This window comes from Pseudopodoces humilis, chromosome 1, assembly GCF_049639895.1.
Source record: "Pseudopodoces humilis isolate 2021_Gansu_Grassland_sample_001 chromosome 1, ASM4963989v1, whole genome shotgun sequence".
Classification (NCBI taxonomy): domain Eukaryota; kingdom Metazoa; phylum Chordata; class Aves; order Passeriformes; family Paridae; genus Pseudopodoces; species Pseudopodoces humilis.
In genome coordinates this window covers 45,083,991-45,103,310 of record NC_142200.1, presented here as the reverse complement: position 1 = coordinate 45,103,310, position 19,320 = coordinate 45,083,991, and the positions used below count along the sequence as shown (strand labels likewise).

General features: G+C 42.4%; 1 protein-coding gene across 3 annotated transcripts in view; it reads left to right on the top strand.

The window, feature by feature from the left end:
* The first annotated feature begins 263 nt into the window (after positions 1 to 263).
* Positions 264 to 19,320, top strand: part of TAF4B (TATA-box binding protein associated factor 4b) — a 70,494-nt gene continuing 51,437 nt past the window's right edge. For all 3 annotated transcript variants that reach the window (XR_015772762.1, XM_088056855.1, XM_088056860.1), the window contains exons 1-3: positions 264 to 519; positions 15,136 to 15,284; positions 16,048 to 16,155. Coding sequence is in view for 2 of the 3 variants with exons in the window: in XM_088056855.1 (XP_087912981.1) it covers positions 264 to 519; positions 15,136 to 15,284; positions 16,048 to 16,155 (513 nt within the window). In the remaining variant the exon portion in view is untranslated. The remainder of the gene's footprint in view (positions 520 to 15,135; positions 15,285 to 16,047; positions 16,156 to 19,320) is intronic.

Below are 19,320 nucleotides of genomic sequence, written 5' to 3'. Positions count from 1 at the left end.
CGCCGCAGTAGGACGCTCTGGCAGCGTTGGACCGCCCTTCTTCCCTCCTCCCTGCCTCCCTCCCGCCGCCGGCAGGGGAGGCCGGGCGGTCCGGGCCCACGTGCGCGGCGCCCGGGAGCCGGAGGAGCGGCGCTGCCATGTGTTTCTGCGGGCGAGCCGCCGGCCGGGGCACCGCCTGAGCGCCCCCCGCCCGCGATGCTGCGGGGCGCCGCGGGGCTCTGCGCGACGCGGCCGCCCCCCGTCCCCTCGCCACCTCCTCCTCCATGAGCGCCTCGGCGGCCCCCGTCAGGCTGATGCCCGGCGGGCACCCGGAGCAGGCGGCCGCCTGCGCCCCAGCCGCCGGCTCGGCGCCCGGGGGGGGCCGCCCCGGCGCCGAGCCCGGCGGCCCCGCGCCCGCTGCCGCCCCCGCGGGGACCCCGGTGGTGCGGGGGGCCGCTCCCGGGGTCCCGCGGCCGGTGGTGCCCAAGGGGCCGGCCACGGCCAGCCTCCAGTTGCCGGCCAACTTGCAGCTGCCCCCAGGTGAGTGATCCCTCCCGGGCTGCCCCGGCTGCGGGCACGTCCCGTGTCGCGACTTAGCCGGCATGTCGCCGGCGTCGCTGCCGGGGGGCAGGTGGGCAGGAGGGAGCCGCGCTGCCCTTGCTGCTGGAGATGAGCCGTAGCGAAGGACGGGCAGGGCGGCGGGGGTGGCGGTGATGGTAGCGGCGGTGTGGGTTTCGGGCTGCTCGTCTGCCCCGAACTTCTGGGGACCGGCGTGTGCGTCTGCCTTGCCGGGCATTGGCAATGTGACTGGATTCAGTCGGGTAGCGCTGGGGATGCTTGCAGCCTGTCTGAAAGATGGATCTGGAAGTCTCTGGATAAAGGCAACTTCTTACTTTGCTGGATAGCACGAAGAGCAGGAGGAGTAACTAAAAACTCAGCGGCCAAGTTACCATCTGACTTGAAAAAACTGCTCGAGGCTTTAGTGGAACTTGGATGAAGGAGTATTTCGGGGAGAGGGGGTGTGAGCGTGGGCTGGCGGCTGCAGAGCGGCTCGGTAACTTACGGAGCGGGTCAGGTTGCCCGCACTCCCCTGCGACCGGGCGGTCCCGAGGGAATTCTCGTCACTGGCACAACCAGGCCGATGTGACTGTTGATGGAACAAAATACTGCCGTGCCTAAGGAGGGCAGAGTTGAAAGTTCATTAGGTGTTGCTCCTTGAAACACTTTTTTGCTATGAACCCTTTATGGGAAACATAAGAGTCCGGAGAGATACTGCCCTTACAGATGCGAAGTCCTTCTTTCTTATAGCAGCAGTGAAAATACTAACGTAGGAGTTGCACAGTGCTGATACACATATTTTAATACTTTGGATAGCAACAGAGGATTAGCCAGAGCTTTCACCTGCACTTTCTCTTAAGAGGGAGAAGGTTCTGAACTTAAGTGGTTTTTTTTTTAAAAAAAATAGTGACTTTGCTTCCACTGGTTTTGGTTGTGCTCTGTTGAGACCCCAAGATATGTAATGACTTTATTGCTATTTGATGCTGTAATTATTTCCTGCCAGGACAGTTCTGTTGTTGGAGCATCTGTTGCAATTACTTTTAGGTTGGCTGTTGCTGAAAAGGATGACTGGCTTTTACAGTAATCCCTGTGCTGGTAGTGCGTATTTGCTTTTTTTTTTCCTTCTCTCATTTTTTTTTTTTTAGTCCCAATGTCTATCAAAGACATGCACCTCCCAAGGAAATATATAATGCTAATTAAAAATAGTCTTTAGTCAGTCACTTTTACTGTAGACTTCCCAGCACTCATGATGCTGTAATGTCTGGGTAGTCAGCAGTCAAGGATGAGTCTAAATCCTTGCCAACTTTCCTCTGAAGTGAACCATGATGGAAATATATTAACTTCTTGGATGGAAATATATTGACTTCTTGTACTGGGGCTTCCCAGATGTTCAGGTTTTGTATCTAATATTTTTGCTTTCTGGAATGCATTGACATTCAGTTAAACACCTTTCTGTGAAGGCAGATACTCATGTGAGTTGCCTGTGAATTGGGAGCTAGAAGTTATCAAAACTTGTGGGTTTTTTGTAGTGGCTTAAGTTTGATTGCATCCAGGTAAACTGTTGAATGTCATCTGACTTGAATTGTGGTAGGAGGCAGATGCCACAAAAGTAGTATTACCCCTCACTTGCATCAGCCTTGCCCCTGGGACAATGCAGTCTTTGTATCAGAAGTTCAGAGATGCTGGTACTCTGCAGCATTGTAAATTAAAATAACTGTATGGACTTCAGTGCTTTAGAAGAAACTAGACATTGTCAGATTTCAAACAAAGATCAATGTTTCAGGGAAACTTGCCTATGTAATTGTTGCAAGGTTATATAAAAACGCATCCCATTTTGAAAAAGTGTTAGTATTTTACCTCTGTGTTTCTAGGTGGATTCAATTTTTAATTAATATTAAAAAATGCAAGTTGGATAGCACTGAAGCTACAAGTGCTAGCAGCATTAAAAAGAGAAAGTGGATTAAACCACCAAATTCCTAGGCTTGAAAGTTTATATTTCAAATTAACTGCCAAATTTAGCCATACAGGATAAAATACAGAAGGGGGAATGCACTTAAGTTTAAAATCATGGCATTCAACTTTTGTGGCACCAGTTAAGAAAAATGCATACAGAAAACATCCTTCCCTTGAATGTCCTCTTGGTCAGAATACAGCCAGGAGTTGGGAAAAGCAGATGACTTGATAATGACTGACTCCTCATGTCTCTGAGCACAGATTGCCCATCTGCCAAGTGCCTCTTTTTGTCTGGTTGCCCAGGAAAGATCATTGAGCTTTACAAGTTCTTTTGGTCTTGAAGGACTCAGACTTGCTCATGGGTAACAAGGGTTTTTCATCACCTTCCTATGATTTCCTCTACAAAGTGCTGGTTTTCAGCGGAGCAGCCAGCTGTCAGAGCAGTGCTGCTGATGCCCAAGGCCATCCTCCTGCACCAGTCCATCCCTGGCTGACCACCACTGAAGGCTTGAGCACGCAGTAGGACTCCAGCTGGTCTGACTTCAGGGTTTGGGTGTGTACCATCAGCTCTTAAACTGAATGGTTGAGCTGTGTCCTCCCAAATGGAGGGGATTTGATCTGCTAAAGGGACCTTTTCTCAGTTGCTCTCTTTGTTGACAAGGACAAAGCTAGCAGCATTTCAGAAGGTAATTTGCAGGTAGCAGTCTGAGTTTGCAGAGAGCAGAGGCAGAGTGCAGTGCTGCCTCAGTCCTGAGCTCCGTTTGGCCAGTGCTGATGCGTACAAACCTGCAAAAGTCTCACGTCATGGACCATCTGCTTAACAAGAAATTGTGTCCTTGATTAACCTGAGTTTAATGAGGGGGGAGAAATGGATGGGCTGTGCTGTTAAACAGGAGGAAATAATTGGGAAGGGGAAGGAGAGATGAGGGCTGTGACAAATGTGTATAGTTCACCTTAGTGTCTTTGGGCCCCACACTGCTTTGGAGAAGTGGAGGGTAGAAAAAGTGCATAAAAACAACAAAAAGAATGTTGTTTCTTGGTTTTGTTTACTTTCTTGAATTTAGGATTTTGTCACTTCTGTGTCTGTACTTTCAGTCTATCCCTGGCCCTGGAATGCTTGTTACAAGCAGGTGTTGAAAGTACAATTAGTAGATAAATCTGCTTCTCTGCTGGTGGGATGAGAAAGGACAGAATTGAACCGGATGCCAGAGATCCTCCATTGTTACCTTCAATCTGCTTAGAGCAGGGAAACCCTCTGAAAACCTCACCTCATGCCACTGCTACTGGCTGCAGGGCTGTGGCAGCAGCTGCTATCACTCTCCACTGTAGCACTGGCTTCCTCTTGTGTGTATTTCTGTTTTATGCTTTCCATTACTGCTAACACCAGTGGACCTGAGCAAGTACGGTGTCAGCAAAGAGAAGTTGCCCTGAGCGTGCTGTATTTCACTAGTAATGTGGTGCAAGGCATAGTCTCCGGGTAAGGTTTCCTTTGCACCTGACTTAGAGGGGAACAGCAGCAAGTGCAGCTTCTTGGTTTCTGTTTGCAGCTCAGTTGACTTTGCTTGGATGTTTTGCCTTGTCTGTGGCAGGTTTTCCACTGCCTGCAGCTTATCTAAGATGATGGTGGGTAACTTCAGAAAGCACAGCCACTGTTTGTGTCAGGTGGCTGGGCTGTGTGGCATGAAGGAGGCAGGCAGAACGTGGACTTGTGTGGGTGAGAAGGAGAGAACCTGTGGGGTATTCCAAAACTGCAGTGGGATGGCATGGAGCCTGGTCTTGTCGAGTTTCTCTTAATTTTCTGTAGAACCTAAGGTAGGTAACCTGAAGAGGTAAGAGCTGATAAACATCTGGATGCTGCTGCCTTCTGCTTTTGAAATTGACCTAATGCGTCTCATGCAGAATGCTGTGAATCTCCCATGTCATGGTCTAGTTGTTGTTTTTCAGTGGTAAAACCCTATGAGGAATCCGATATTTTCATATTTGTATCTGGTCTGTTGCTTTAGAGTAGGAGGTAATGCTGATTTTAAAATACTTCTTATACTGTATTTGAGTAGGAGTAGGCTATCTAAAGATTTCTTGTTTCAACAGGCAGAAGTCTGTAGAAATTCCTTTAAAGTATGCAATTTCTGGATGTTGATAATCCCATGAAGTCTGAGCATGGTACTTGTGCTTAGACCAGTAGGGGCTAAATAATCGGTGCTTTTAACCTTTTGTATCACAGTTACATCCTCTGTTTAGCAGGCTTCTGGGGATGGATTCTCTGCAAACCTTTCTCTTGACATTAGGTGACACTGATCAACTTTTTATTTTTTTCCTGAGGAAGGGTGAACAAAGCTTTGGTGGGCTTGAAGAACTAAGTCAAACTTAGTGAGGAGATGTTTTGTGCTGTAACCGTTTGAAATTTCAGCTGCATTATAGAGCTGAATTTTGCTTTCAGGACTGAGTGTATCTAGCAAAATAATGCCTTCCTATGATTAAGTGCACAGCCATGTGGGAATTAAGATTTAAATCTCGGCAGAAGATGTAAAGCTAATGTCTAAATTTATGGTTTTCCAACACAGAAAAAAAAAGATGCATTAAGAATACTGAAGCACGGAAATCTGATGCTCAGTAAAATTAATGTTAAATGCTGTTCAGATTTTACAGTCAATTGGAGTGTATTGCAAAGAATTACAGCTACAGTTCGGTGAAGAGTAAACTTCTTTTAATCTTCAGAAGAGAGAATGTGAGCCTGACTTGTGTTGCTTTTGCAGTATTTTAAGGACCTTTCAGCTTCTAGCAGTAAAAATAGTGTCATCCACACACAAGTGACAGCTGGAAGAAACATCATTAATTATGTTTCAGTATTCTTTTTCCCAAAGATGCTGATAAAATCTAGGTAAGCTCATGTGTTGTTATTTTGAGTAGTTATCATACCAGGTTTTTAAGTAATTTTAGAGAATCGGGTATTTGTTATGCCACTTGATTGGAATCTGTGCTGTACCTATTGGGTAGGATTGTATTTACAGATGCAAGTATATGCAAGTTTTGATGTAAATTGCAATGCTTCTGGTAACTATCAAAGATGAATAATTAGTACTGTCATAACCATTTAGACAAAAGCAAAAGGCAAATACTTTTTTAGAATTCTCTTTGGATGAAGCTACTTTTCTGAAAACTGATAATGTCAGAAGAAAAGCAGGTACAATTTGCAAAATGAAAGAGAGCACCATAGATGCTTTTAAGTGTCTTGCTATTCAAATTGTCAGGATTAAGGTCTGTTCTGCCATCTGGATCACCTTTAGAACAAAGTCCACTAACAGTTCTTTTCCACCAGTGTCTTGAGGAAATAGTCTTAGTTTGCAACTGAAGTGGGGTGAAAAGGCGATAGATAAAAGATCCTTGTTGCTAATGAGCAAATCTAGGGTCTGTTAAAGCTAGAGAACTGGTGAAGCTAAGTGATCTTACTGCACTGTAAGAACAGTCCCATGATATGGTAACACTTAATTTTCATAGCTCATGTTTGCAGACTTCTTCCAATGCACACTTCCAGTTTGGTGGAGGCAGAGGAGATGTTTTCACTAGTACTGGCTGCTCCTAGGAGTTGCCTGGGAAATCAGAGTTCCTTGGGTGAATGTCCAGGCTAGATTAACAACTGGGTGAAACAGCATCCCTTGGTTGGCACAACACCTGGAGACTTTCTCTGGCAGCTCGCCCAGTGGCAGTTGCCACCTAGTCCCAGTGGAGCCTTGGGAGCCAGGTCCAGCTGACCGATGGCTGGTGCATTACCAGGCAGTCTCAATGGGGCAGCCAATGCTTTCTGTTGAAGGGGGTAGGTGCAGTCAGAAAGAACACCTTTATACATGGCTTGCATACTAGGCACTTGACAAATATGACACAGTTCTGGTGCCAGTTTCCACAATATCTTTGTAGACATAAGTTAATGCTTCCCATGAAGGTTTTGCTGTCTTCTGCAATAATTTTTGTTTGCTCCATCACACTTAGAGCACGGTGGTGACCAGTGTTAAAATTCAGTGTTGATCCCTTGTTTGCAAGTGAAAAACCATCCAGCTGAGGAGTGACTTCGCACTTTTAGAAGAAATGAAGTGGAATTCAACTTTTTTCTGATCCCCAAGTGAGCAATGAAGAAACAAGGGTCCCATTTAAAATTAATCTGAATTAACTGACTTGATTCTCATCTTATTTAAGAGAAACAGAGATTTAAAGGGGACTGATCTTGTCCTTTCTTGAAACACTACCAAAACACCAATGATGTGTTTAGCAACTCCTGTTATAAAGTTAAGATCTGTGGTTCAATATTTCAGATTTCTCTGTAACAGCTGTTACAGAATGGCTGTTCCAGGAATGCTAAGTATTGGCGTACCTTCTGGTCCTTAGAAAGCCATGTGCTGTATATATATGTGGCTGCAGTGTGCCAAGCATGTAACTTGCTGTTTGAAGAATTCCACTCCAGTGAATACTAGGACTACACAAGAGGATGTGGTGTAGAGACTCAATGCTTCTTTCAGCGTAGTAGGAATTGTCTTGAGAGTAAGGAAGTGTCACTTTGCTCCTTTGAGGTACTATTTCACTGCCATCAGCTGAGTCCCCAGCAAGTATTTGAAGCTCCTATATGAGGTAATTTGTGTCCCGGAGAACGCTCAACTGAGATCATCTTAGCTGTAGACAATCCTAGAGCTGTCTGATTGCTCTGATAGGAAAGCAACCTAGCCTCAAGGTGCAAAGTAGCAAACCACAAAGATGGGATGTGGAAATGCTGATGGGAAATGATCCCAGTTGGTGAAAGGCATGGCCCAAGGACAAGAGCTGGATGTTATCACAATATCACATAAGGCTCTGCCTTGTGGTACACAGTGTTGGCTGGGAATCCCCGATGCCTACATGCAATAAAAACAAAGCCTCTTGGGATTCAGGTGTAATAAATACACTCTGAATCCAAATAGAAACTAGTGCTATCTTGTAACTATGCCCAGAAAACCTATTGGTTGTTTACAGCCCTTCCAAGTACCAATGCAATATCCAGATTTTCTTCAGATGATTCGTATGGGCATCTGCTGCTTTGCAAAAAAACTTGACTACCTTTGCAACTGGTACAGTTATACTTTTGCTTAAGAGTTCTACTATAACTGTAAAATTATGTGGCTATAACTGTACTCTCAAGGAAGGAAGCTCAACTGTATGTGCAGTCGAGGAGAACTCTTTTTAAAAACACCGAAATGTGGGCTAGTATTCCATGAAAAGGCATCAGAAAATGTGAAAACTACGGTGGCCCTGTTGCTAGACTGGTAAACAGATACCCGTCTAGGCACCAAAATGCATTGATGAGCAGCTAGTCTCCAACAGCTTGGATAAGACTTGCTGGTTGAGCCGTGTGTGGAACTTGGCTTCAGAATTTTGCAGTTTTAGCACTTTGTGTCTAGTTCCTGGAGAAAGGGAGGGAGAGGGGACTTTGTTTGCACACTTGAAAAAGTTGTGTGTATTCCAGACTGTTTTAAACAATAGGATGTCAGAGTCTTCTTCATCCTGCCTAGAAGAGATAAATAGCGCTGTCCCTTTCCTGGCTCCCTGCACTTGGAAAGCCTGTGTCTGTGCTGGGTGTCTTAGGAGCTGGTGCCTGCTGTTAGCACAGAAAGGTGCTTAGCCAGAGAAAGGCTGGAGTTACTGGAGGCAGCAGCCTTTGCTGGGATGTAAACCCCTCGAGCTGTTAGTGTGTACGTTTAAAACACTGCTCACAGCAACCCAGACAGTCCAGGAAACATTAATGCTGGTGGAACTGTGCTGTCAGCTAGACAGTGATGTCCATGAGGAAAGCTGGTCAGTGGCTTTGGAAAGGTGAGATGTCAGACATCAGCCTTGAAAGTAGTAGGCCAGAGTCTACATGAATCTGCAGTGCAGTTGGCAAAGATGCCATCAACACCTTTAAAGAACTTACAGATATAACATTGTGTTGTATTTTATATGGACTGTGTTCTATTGTAGCATGAAAGAATATGAGGATTATGCCCTTTGAGTTTTTTTTCCTGACATGGAAATTAATGATTTCCATATCTGTGGGCAAAACAAGGTGTCTTTCATTGGAATTCAAAATCTGATGTTTCATTGTGACTCTGCAATATCTACATGCTAGTCACTGGTCCTGAGCCATTGCTATAAAGACCCATTAGTTTAGAAGCTTCCCTGGAACAAAGGGAAAGAGCACAGAGGGAGATTTCTGAGATATGTAATTATTTAGTTTGTGAAACAAAATGTGAATGGAATTAATTGGTTGAGGGCCTGGATGTGTGGTGAGTGATTCTGGTTGCTGCAATGGCAGTGCTTGATTGTGGGTTGGGCATTGCTGAATTCTTCTTACATCAGCTAGAATCGACTTCCAAAGGTTGGAATGATTTGTTGTAAATCAACAACGGAGTAAAATGTTTTGTGGGTGTAGTGTAGATCCTGAACAACTTATCTTGACCCCATGTAGTGTAGATGAACCCTCTGCCCTGCTTATCTGGGAAATATGAGAATAATCACAGGCATTTTTCCCAAGAAAAGCACAAAACAGTCAATCCTTGTGACTTCACGGAATTTCTGTTGTCTGAAGTCAATTGCATTTAAAAACAGAAGTTAGAGATCATGATTGGGAGCCTGTGGTAACTTGGTGTAGCCTCTAGATCATTGTAGCTTCATTCCTAAAACAGTGAAAAGCACAGCTGGATGTTGCCTCCGAATTGGGCTGTTTTCCTGGTTTCTTAATCTCCACTACAGAAATTTGCAGCAGACATCTAGGAAAACTCAAGTACTGAGTGAAGTTCATAGGGAGTAAGTAGTTCTCCTTCATGCACTACAGATCTGAAAGCATTACAGCCCCATCATATTAGAAGGATTATGTAAATCATGTAAAAGTTACATTAGTGTCTTTCACAGTATTTCATTAACACTTTGTGCCTCTAGCACTCTTTTTAAGCTATCCTATGATATAATGCACTTTGATACAGTCACTGCTGGTAGTCTGCATCTCTAATAATGCTCTTTTTTGGTCTGTCTTATTCAGTCCTGTAATGTATTTTTTAAAATTTTTAAGTGACCTATTCTGTGGGGCTCAATAAATGGAATTGAAGAGGAAAAAACAGGCTTTTTCTCTTAAAGGATGGCTTTAGAGAGGAAAAACTGTATTCAAACCTGTTGCATGGATTAGTAGTGTTTGGTATTTCATTTTCCGAATTTTGAATGATCCTAAATAGTCAAAGAAACTTAAAACCAATATTCCTTTTTAGTTGCCACTTAGTTTCCTATTAAAACATGCCCTTCAAAGCTTGGTCTTAGCTTGAAATAACTGCCTTAAAAGCTTTCACTTTGAGTAGCTCAGTGAAAGAGTGGCCTTTGTTTAGGAACAGAGAGCTCTGACACATTACTGTTGTTTTAAAACATTTTTGTTGTTCAGTTACTGATTTGAGACCTGGAAGTCCCCATTTAGCCTTGTTTTTATGATTGGGTTAAAGTGTACTTTACTAAGAATGGCAACATACCTGATGCAGACATTCCTGGTTTTGAAATAGGCTAAATTTACCCTTCTTTGAAAGCAGCTTTTGTGACTTGTGTTCTTTTAAATGAGTTTGGTCTCATTGTGGCTGGTTCTTGCTTGTATTTTATTTTAGGAGCAAAAGACTTGATTTCCTCACGTTATTCCCTAGCCAGTAGCTCACAAGAGCTGCTTGGTTGCGCAGTTGGGTTGGAAACCTTGTAATCTAAGTGGTGGTTTAACATGACAACTTCAGCTTCAGGTGTAGTAACAGCGTAAATTCTGTCTCTACTAGAGCACAGATGCCAGCTGGTTCATCTCAGGAAATTCCTGGGTGAAGTTCCCCTTCAGAAATGGTCTCAGGCTTATCTTATATGGTGGAAGTTGCTCTTTTGGTGAGCTGCTTTTAGCATTCCTTGGTGTTCAGTGCTGCTGGCTGAAGCCCAGAGCTTCAGCTGGCAGCGCAGGTTTATGTTAACAACATTGTGGTTTCCTTAACACTGTTCCCTGAAATACAGTGAAGCCCATGCAGGTGGCATTGCATACAGTGGCATAAACAGATCTCTGACGTTATCCCACAGCTTCTTGCTCATGTCTCCAGTGAGGTTTTGGTGTTTTCTTGTTAAAATGCAGAGGTATCTGGAGCTGATCCTCCAGCTAACTTGTGTTTCTTGGTTCCTGGGTTGGGTGCTGAACCAAGTTCAGAATAAGCTGGGTTTCCTTCACTGATGGTATTGGGACAGTGAAAATTTGTAGCAGAGGGATCTCAAGTTTGTGAAATGAAACGAAATTTCCTTAGAAGGGCTCTGATTTTCCATTGCTGACAGTGCTGGCATGTCTAGGTAGAGGCTGGTCTGGGTGACGGCTGCCGGAGCTTTGCAGCACTGCTGCCAGGCGCTCCTCCTGAAGGCAGGGTACCTGCAGCCCTGGTTCCAGGAGAAGGCAGGGCACTGGGTGTAGATCTCAATGAGACCTCCTCAAGGTGAGAAGGTGGCTCCTTCTGTGTAGCTTTGGAGGAATCTAAGTTGGGTTTTGGTTGTCAGGTACTTCCCCTCCAGCCCTCTTTCCAGGGTTGCAGCTGAAGAAGGGTGTGCAGAGAGCAAATGGCTGAAACAACTGATTGTGTTTTAACTGGCTTCTCTGCCAGTGTAGGAAAACCAAATAACTTCCCAAAGTGTTTTTGGCAGGACGGGCAGAATCTCTAAGGACAGAAGTCTTAGTTCATTGTAAAAATGTTTGTTTTTTTTTTTAAATCTGCAAGAGACATCAGAGTCCTCCAGTGAAGCGTGTAAAAATAATTCCTGATGGTAACCGGTCACTGTGGTTTGAAAATAGGAACAGCTTTGTAGCCCCAAAGGGGTTTTGCCTTGCTCTTACTATCAAAGTGTGTGAGCAGTGAGACATTTGTTCCTGCTCTCTGAAACAACTCCAGTAGAACTATCAAACAGTGTTCTTGGAAGTGCAGCTCAAAAGAGGGCATCTCTAGTGTTACGAGGATGCTTCATTGCTCTTCATTTACTACCATTGGTGCTGATACTTTGCTCAGATTGCCAATACTTTTTCTGTTTTTAAATGCAGTGCTGAAAGGTGTTAGCTGAAACTTCATGCTTCAGCTGTTCAGAGGTCCTGTGTTGTTTCGTGTGTTGTCTCTTCGTTTCCCCCCATTTTCTTGTGGAGTTGCAGTGACTGCAAGACATGATCTGTTTTCACATTTATTTTGTTAGTATTTGCCTTCTAGTGAATGTGAAAGCAGCTCTTGATAGGAAGTACTATCTTTCCCCCCTGCCAAGTGAAGAATGTGGATTCTTACACTTATTTTCATTTCTGATGGTAGCGTCTTGGTAGCTGCACGAGTCTGTTTATGTGACCTTTCTACTGAGAGCCTCAAGGTTACCATCACCTGCTGTTCCCTCATTTCACACTTGTGCAGCTGTATAAAAGTGTATGAGACTTCAGGCATTGGTTTTGAGAGCCATGGAACCTCTTCTTCTGGCTTAGGAGACCTCCTGTGCCGCCCCTTGGAGTCTGTGTTATTGGCTGCAGTATGGGGTTATTGCTTTTGTTTCCAGGCAGAAAGGGAGTATCAAAGTTGTGAAAAACTGTAATTAAATTGTGGCAACCAGAGGTAAAAAATAAGTGCTGTTCTCAACAGCTTTCAAAGTGTTTCAGGCAATTCATGTGTCAGTTTACTGTCCCTTTGTGACATTAGGTTGTAACTGCCCAAAACACTCTCTTGTGCTTGGACAAGATGTGGCTCTTCAGTGTGTGGAACTGTAGATATAACAGTTGTTTCAAATTTGCCCTCAGCTTTATCTGTGCTAGCATCAGGCATCAATAGCATTAAGCCTGTAGAAGCAGTAGTTAGTAGACTATCATAATACTGGTTTGGAGTTAGAATTTTGCCAGTGTCACAAAGAGCTGCTGCCATGAAAAAGTTACCATGCCTTATTAAAAATTCTGCTAAATGGAACAAAGATAGGGAAGATTATTGTTTGTTCCAAGGTAACAATTTCTTACTCATATGCTAGTAACAGGCATTATCATAGTTGACTGTTCCAATCAAGGCTATGACCACTGGAGTAGCCTTAGGTAATTTCTTCTGTGGATGCTCTCACCAAGTTATTTTACAGTGTTCTGATTCAGTATGGATGTCCTTCTGTTGCCTAATCCTGTTACTAGGGGGAAAGTTGCTTTATATTACATCATTTTTGGGATCGTTATTATCCTGCTCAAATGTAAAGGGGCTACTTTGACTTGTTAATCCTCTAGTTGGTTTTTGTTTACCTTTTCTTTTTCGGAGATGTTAATGAATTTACATATGAACTGTACTGTATTTGCATAAACTTTCTAGTTCTGTCCTTGAGGTAATTTCCTGTCAAGCAAGTAGATTGTGCTGGAAACTCACCCCATTCAGGTGACTGGAGGATGGGATAGTTTTCCAGCAGGGTCTCCATCTCTGGTGAATGCCAACTGAAAATGCAGAACAGTAGGGCAAAACCAGTCCCATCTCTGTAATCAGGTTCACTGGTATCAATGTGGTTTCTCAAATGCAGACTAGAAAATGCACGTCTGATAATTTGACTTAACAGACAAATGTAATGAGTAGTGACAAAATATCCAAGTACATGAAAACTAACCCTTAATGCATTCCAAACCTCTAAAGGAATGAACTTATAAGTTTATATGTGCCTTCTCAAAGAGTAGAACTCTCAGTTATGTTTTAAACCAGGCTTATAAAGAAAAAGCCTAAAATCTCCAGTAGCAATACTTCTGCCTTTCTAAATGTAGACCTAGAGCAAAGAGAAATGCTACTGCTAGCAAAACGTGGTCAGCTTTCTCTCTTCCAAGTGAAATCTGCGTAAGCATGTGTGAACAAGGAAAAAAATGTCCCTTTTCTGGCTGATGATAAATTGTTTGCCATGAATCACTGTCTAAGTAAGATGGCATGAAAAGAGAATTAAAAACCTAATATGTTTTCTGTAATTCCGGTTATTCATTGATTAAATTAAATGACCCATCTGTACCTAAATATAATTACAGTCAAGTCATCAGTGGAGGAGGAGAAAGCTGAGTTGTCAGATGGAGTTAAGTGTTTTTCTGAATACACAATTGCCTTGTGCATCTGCCCCATGTAGTAAAAGCTGCTTGAGAAAGGAGGGGATCATGTAGATGCTGCTCTTGCAGTTCTCAGTTTGTGTCTGCTATGTAAATGGCAATATGTTGATGTTACAGAATTTTATACCAGGTTTTGTGTTGTCTTGCAACATCCTCTTAAGCTTTTAGATATGGAGGATGAAAAGCTGTTTCCAAGCATGTGGTTATAGTTTGATAGTTTTTTTTTTAAAATACCCCAAAACATACCCAACAAAACCCAGCTCATGGAGCTTATGGCTTTTTCTGTTGTATGCATTTCAACTCAAACAGAAGCTTTAGGCTGTATTGCATGGTAGTATTTTGACAACTTTCAGACTAACCAAGTAGTAAAAAGACTTTCATTGCAGTCTTGTTTTACACTAGGAAAGATCGTAAGTGTGCATAGAAGATCTTGGTTTCAGATATTTGATAACTTGCAAGAAAGTTTAATGCAGTCCTCCAGAAACATTGAGGTAGTCTTATTTACGTATCTGGATTCTCCTGTACCTCCTCCTTCCTTCTATTTGAAAGGTCAGTGTTAAGGGAGGATGCTTGGGGATGGTGTTTTCAGTGATGGACCTGTGCAGCAGCTGCTGTTGGAGGCAAAGGAGGTGAGACACAAAGGTAGGGTCTTCTGTGGCTCCCTTGAAGAATCTGACATGGTACAGACCAGGTATCCAGCTGGCATTTTGTATTTGTCATTGTTTTGAATCTTCTGAATTTTTCAGAGATGAGTCCTTAGGGGAGGAGGGAGAAGGCTTTGGTAGCTGAATGGTCTTTTTTTTTTTTTTTTTTATTTTCCCCTTTATTTTTTGTTTTTAATTATTTCCCGCTGTAATCTCCATATTTGGCTTCAAACTGCTTCAATAAAACCCTGGGTTTTAATGCTTTTGGACACAACTTTGACCGAGGGACAGCTTCAGATATCTCAGTGACTTGATTTTCTTGGGAGATCATTGCCCTCTTGACTGGGTAGGATGGTCTTGGTTACAGGTAGGTGAGCTCATACTAATCAGGCTTCAGTTCCCACTGCAGTTTTCTCTAAGCTGTGTTTTCACCTCTGAATGTGTGCATAAATGTTCAGAAGCTGAAGAGGCAGCCAAGTGTGATAGTGGTGATGAATTTTGCAAGTTGAAGAACTGCTTAAAATTAGTGTTAAAGAAATCCCAGGGTGTGTGTATATTTTGTGTGTCTGTCTTTTTAATGTTCAGAATATCTTTTGGACTCAAATGGTGAACTGCTTTGCAATTTGCATCTTGTATGCACACAGTGTTTCAGTGTGGCTGGTGGCTAAGTTTTTGTCTTGAATTTAGGGATTCTTTTCTGTCATAAGATGCATAGTAAAGCTAGATGTGCACTTAATTCTTATATTTCTTGGCAGCTTCTCCTTGGAGTGATAAACTCAGTATTACATTATCAGTGTGGTCTATTTATTTCTTCCACAGAAATATAGGAAATCCATAATATAACTTAATTTCTAACAATCTAAATGTGTTTTTTTTCCACAGGAACTGTTCTTATCAGAAGCAGTAATGGCCACCTAATGCTGGTATCTCAACAGGCAATAGCAGGAGCACAGAACCAGACACAAAACAACACAAGTGTGAGACCATCTGTGCCGACCAGCACACCTGCAATCAGAATATGTGCTTTGCAGGTAACTTCTCTCATAACTTCAATTTGACATAGCTGTATGTTATGTAGTTATAACAGGGTTTACAAGTAAGTTGTGGAGGGTTAAGTGTTTCAATCCTTTCTGAATGGTGTTTGAATCTGAATCCTTCTGATGGTGTTTGGTTTTGCACCAATAAATTATGTACTTTCCTTTCTTGCCTGGGAAAAAACTTGTGAGCCATTACATATGGTAAAGGTCAAATTAGTGAACTCCTCTCTGATGATGATGATGTAAACCAATGTAAGAAAAAAAAAATGCCAGCCACTGTCTAAATGGTAACTGCTAGTATCTAAAACCTTGTGATCCTCTCTTGGGATATTTCTCCAAAGCTGAGTAAAGCTGAGGACTTTTCCCATGTCCCTAGGATGTTCCTCCTTCCCTGAACTCTGCTGGCTTTTTGCTTCCATCTCTTGTAGGGTAGTCAGCGCACAAGAGTAGGGAAGTACATGAAAGTAAAAATTCACTTCATTTCTTTATTTATTAAATTTCTTTAATTTTATTCTGATTATACTTTATCTCTAAATGCCCCTGAATCTGCTATTGAATATTAAACTGGTAGACAAAGAGCTTTATTGAGCAGTGTTTAAACTATATAGACTGTGTGAATTATGCCTGTATTATTACTGTAAGATGATGTGTCTCAGTTTGTATCTGACCCCAGCTTCAGTGTCTGTTTTGTCACTGACTTGTCTGACAACTGTTCTCTGCCCATGTGTAATTATTTTTTATTTTTATTCTTTCAAAGAATTCTGGCACACAGTTAGTAAAGAAAATAGCAGCTGCTCCTGTGAAAACGTTATCTCAAACAACAAATGCTGTGGTTTCTACTGTTCAGACACCTGCTGTAATACAGGTACTTTGCAAGCTTTATAGTATGGTGGAATAAGTGACAGAAAGAACTAGAGAAAATATGGATGCATTCTTGTTATTTCTAACTGTAATATGGTTTTCAGTAAGCTTAGTAACCTTTGTTCTCATAACAAATTATTTCCCAAATCTGTTTTTTTTTTTAAAATGCATAATTTAATTAGGCTTCTGTCACTGTGTGTCAGATAATCTTATCTCACTACAGTAGAAAGCACACGAACAATGAATAAAATAAATAGTTCAGAGAGTCATTTCCAGTGCTTTTGTACACTGTGACAGAGCTCCTTCAATCTCTTGCTAAATCTTTTCTGGGAGATGTGCTCCTGTTGGAATTTCCTGATTCCTTAGTGGGGAAAAAGGTATACCTGAGATGATGTTGAGGGGAAAATGAGCTATCTGTGCCAATCAAGCTGTTTTTCATGTGTATGTTTTTTTTTCCCCCTCATTATACATTGAAGGAAAGTCATAGCTGAAGACCTGTTCTGTAATTGAGTGTGACAGATGGGTTCCATGGGTGCAACTATAAATAGGCAGTGGTTGAAAATGCCTCATTATTTTTAGATAGTATTTTTGTTTTATTTCCTAGGTCTTATTTTGCTTTTTCTGGAGAAAAATGCTGTAGTCCTTTTCTGAAGGACTTCTATCAGCTGCAGAGTATGAGATTTTTCCTACCTATGGTTCATCTTCTGTTCTTGGGGACCAGACTTCTGCATAAGCATGTGGAATGAAGAGAAAACTACATTTTTCTGCAGATGTTCTGGTCTCATAATCTGGAGAAGAAATCATGAAAAAGTCAGAAGTCTGGCTTGTACCTATATTTTGTGACAAGAGTTTGAAGGAGACTGAGCTGTAGTAGTTGACAACAGAACACTCAGTAAATGGGCAGGATCAGTCAGTCATTCAAAAAAACGTGCTAGATGTATGTTCTTGACCCTCAGGGTGTTTGAAGGATTGAGGGATGTGTTTGCTGGTAACAGTCTGACTAACAAGTTCATCCTTCTGCTGTTCTTCTGCATCAACAACTGAACACTACTCACTCTCTGTGCTCTTTTTTCACTTCTCTCTCACTACAGATAGGTAGTGTTGGGGCTAAAGGGGAAAACCCAGAGGCCTCTCTTAATACATTTTCTGTTTTGCTTAGAATGGGAACAGTGTATGCTTTGTGTCTAAATACAGCAATGGATATTCCTTGCTTTTATTTTGGAATACTAGTTTGAAAACTCTATGTTTGTGATCTCTGCATAGAGGTCTTTAGTATATAAAAACAATAGTCATCTACTATACTACCCTTGCACCGGGGAAAAGAGATGAAGGTCATCCATTATCTGATGGATGAAGTTGCCTGCATCCTCACACTCTCATGTGGATAAACACTGAGATTCATCATGCTATTAACTTCTCTTTTTTAAACTTATATCTGCCTTTGGCTTGGTTTTTCTGTACTTCAGTTTAGTTTGATGTAGTCTATTGAACTTGTGTTCTTCTGAGATATTTAAAGACATAGACATGGAGTATTTTTTGTAAGCTGTTCTTTTTTTTTGTTCCCCACTGTAGAAACTGGAACACTTGTAATGAGCTGTAGGGCTGGATTTAAACAGCAGGAATGATGACTCTAGGAAAAATGAATAGAGCTGTTTTGTTTGGAGTGGCTTCCTTGAAGCCCCACTGTTGTGCAGAGGATTGCAAAGCCTTCAGTACGAGCTCCTTGTACAATGACGAGTAAATAGAAGCGATGTGGATACATCTTGCTGTCATGTGGTCACGTTGCTCTTCACTCTGGTGTGGACAAGAGAAGAGTGCTGAAAGGGGAGTGAGTGCAAAAAGTTGATGGAACCATCTGGGGAAAGGATGGCAGAGCCCTTGAGTCTGATTTCCTTGGCAGAAATTCATTCATCAGTCTTAAAATAACTTCCTCATCTCAGTCTTGACAATTTTTTGAGGTCACAGGAGACGAGTGTTTGTGTGGAAGTATGATGTCATCACAGAAAGTGGTGGAGAGTGGAGAGGAAATAATCTTTGGCTTGGTTGTGCATCTTCAATCTTGTGTGAAATACAACTTGGAATACTGTCTGCAAAACTCTTTAGGTACTGACTGCAGGATTATTCTCCTCATCAACAAAAATACTTCCCTTTTTGATGTTACTGGATGTTTAAGCTCTGAGGTTAGACAAAATTACCTGCACATTCTTATTTTTCACCTGTTTCCCAGATGAGGTAACGAAGCTGCAAAGTGTCTAATTAGCATCATGCTGGGGCACTTTCATTTAGATGCAGAGCACTTCTTCTCTTGAAATGACTTCAAAATATGCAGGATTAATGCCATTTTTTGGTGGTTACTGTTTCTCTGTTGCTCAAAGTGAGAATGAGAATTGTCAGTAGCGAAAAAGGTTGACGGCAGATGACAGAAGTTAATTCCCATATATTCATTTTCCTGGGAAAAGGGTTCAGCAGACTTCCTGTCGTTTCCTCCCTCAGCTGATAAAATGCTGTTCTAGTCTTGATGTGTAAGCATGCTGGAATTTGCAAGAGATCAGCGCCTGTTTTCGACTTTTAAAAGCCCAGGGCATTGCAACTTGGCAGATTTGCATTGTGTCCCACTCTGTCTTCCTCCTGCCCATCTGTTTGTGGGATTCTTGTGCCCAGTTTGCCTCCCTGTGGTCTTAGAGCTGTTGAGCCTCATCCTTGGAAGAGGCAGTGGTGGTGGCAAAGATCCTGCAGAGAGCTATTAAAGTGTTACCAACAGTGGGAACCTAAGCTAGGAGCTTTCTGGTAGCTGCCTGCTGCTTTCATGTCAAGCTGGCAGCAGCTTGGGGAGGGGAGGACACCCACCCAGAAAAAAAATAAAATTAAATATATGACCAAAGTGTTGCGGTTTTGCTTTAGCTTCAAGTGTTCGTTCATTAATTTTCCCCATCCTGAAAGGCTGATATTCTACATGATGTCTGTCCCACTTTTGATTAGTTTTTCTTTTATCTATGGTAGGGTAAGTTAAATTCCTGTCTGTCTTATGATTGACGCAATTAGCAAGTATTAGTTCTGTCTGTTCGACTAAGCTGGGGTGATGGAATGTGTTAAGAGTCAGTGAAAGCCATTACATTGTGCAGATCTGAACATAGAATTTGAACTACAAAACCAGACTTTCCCTTCCTCT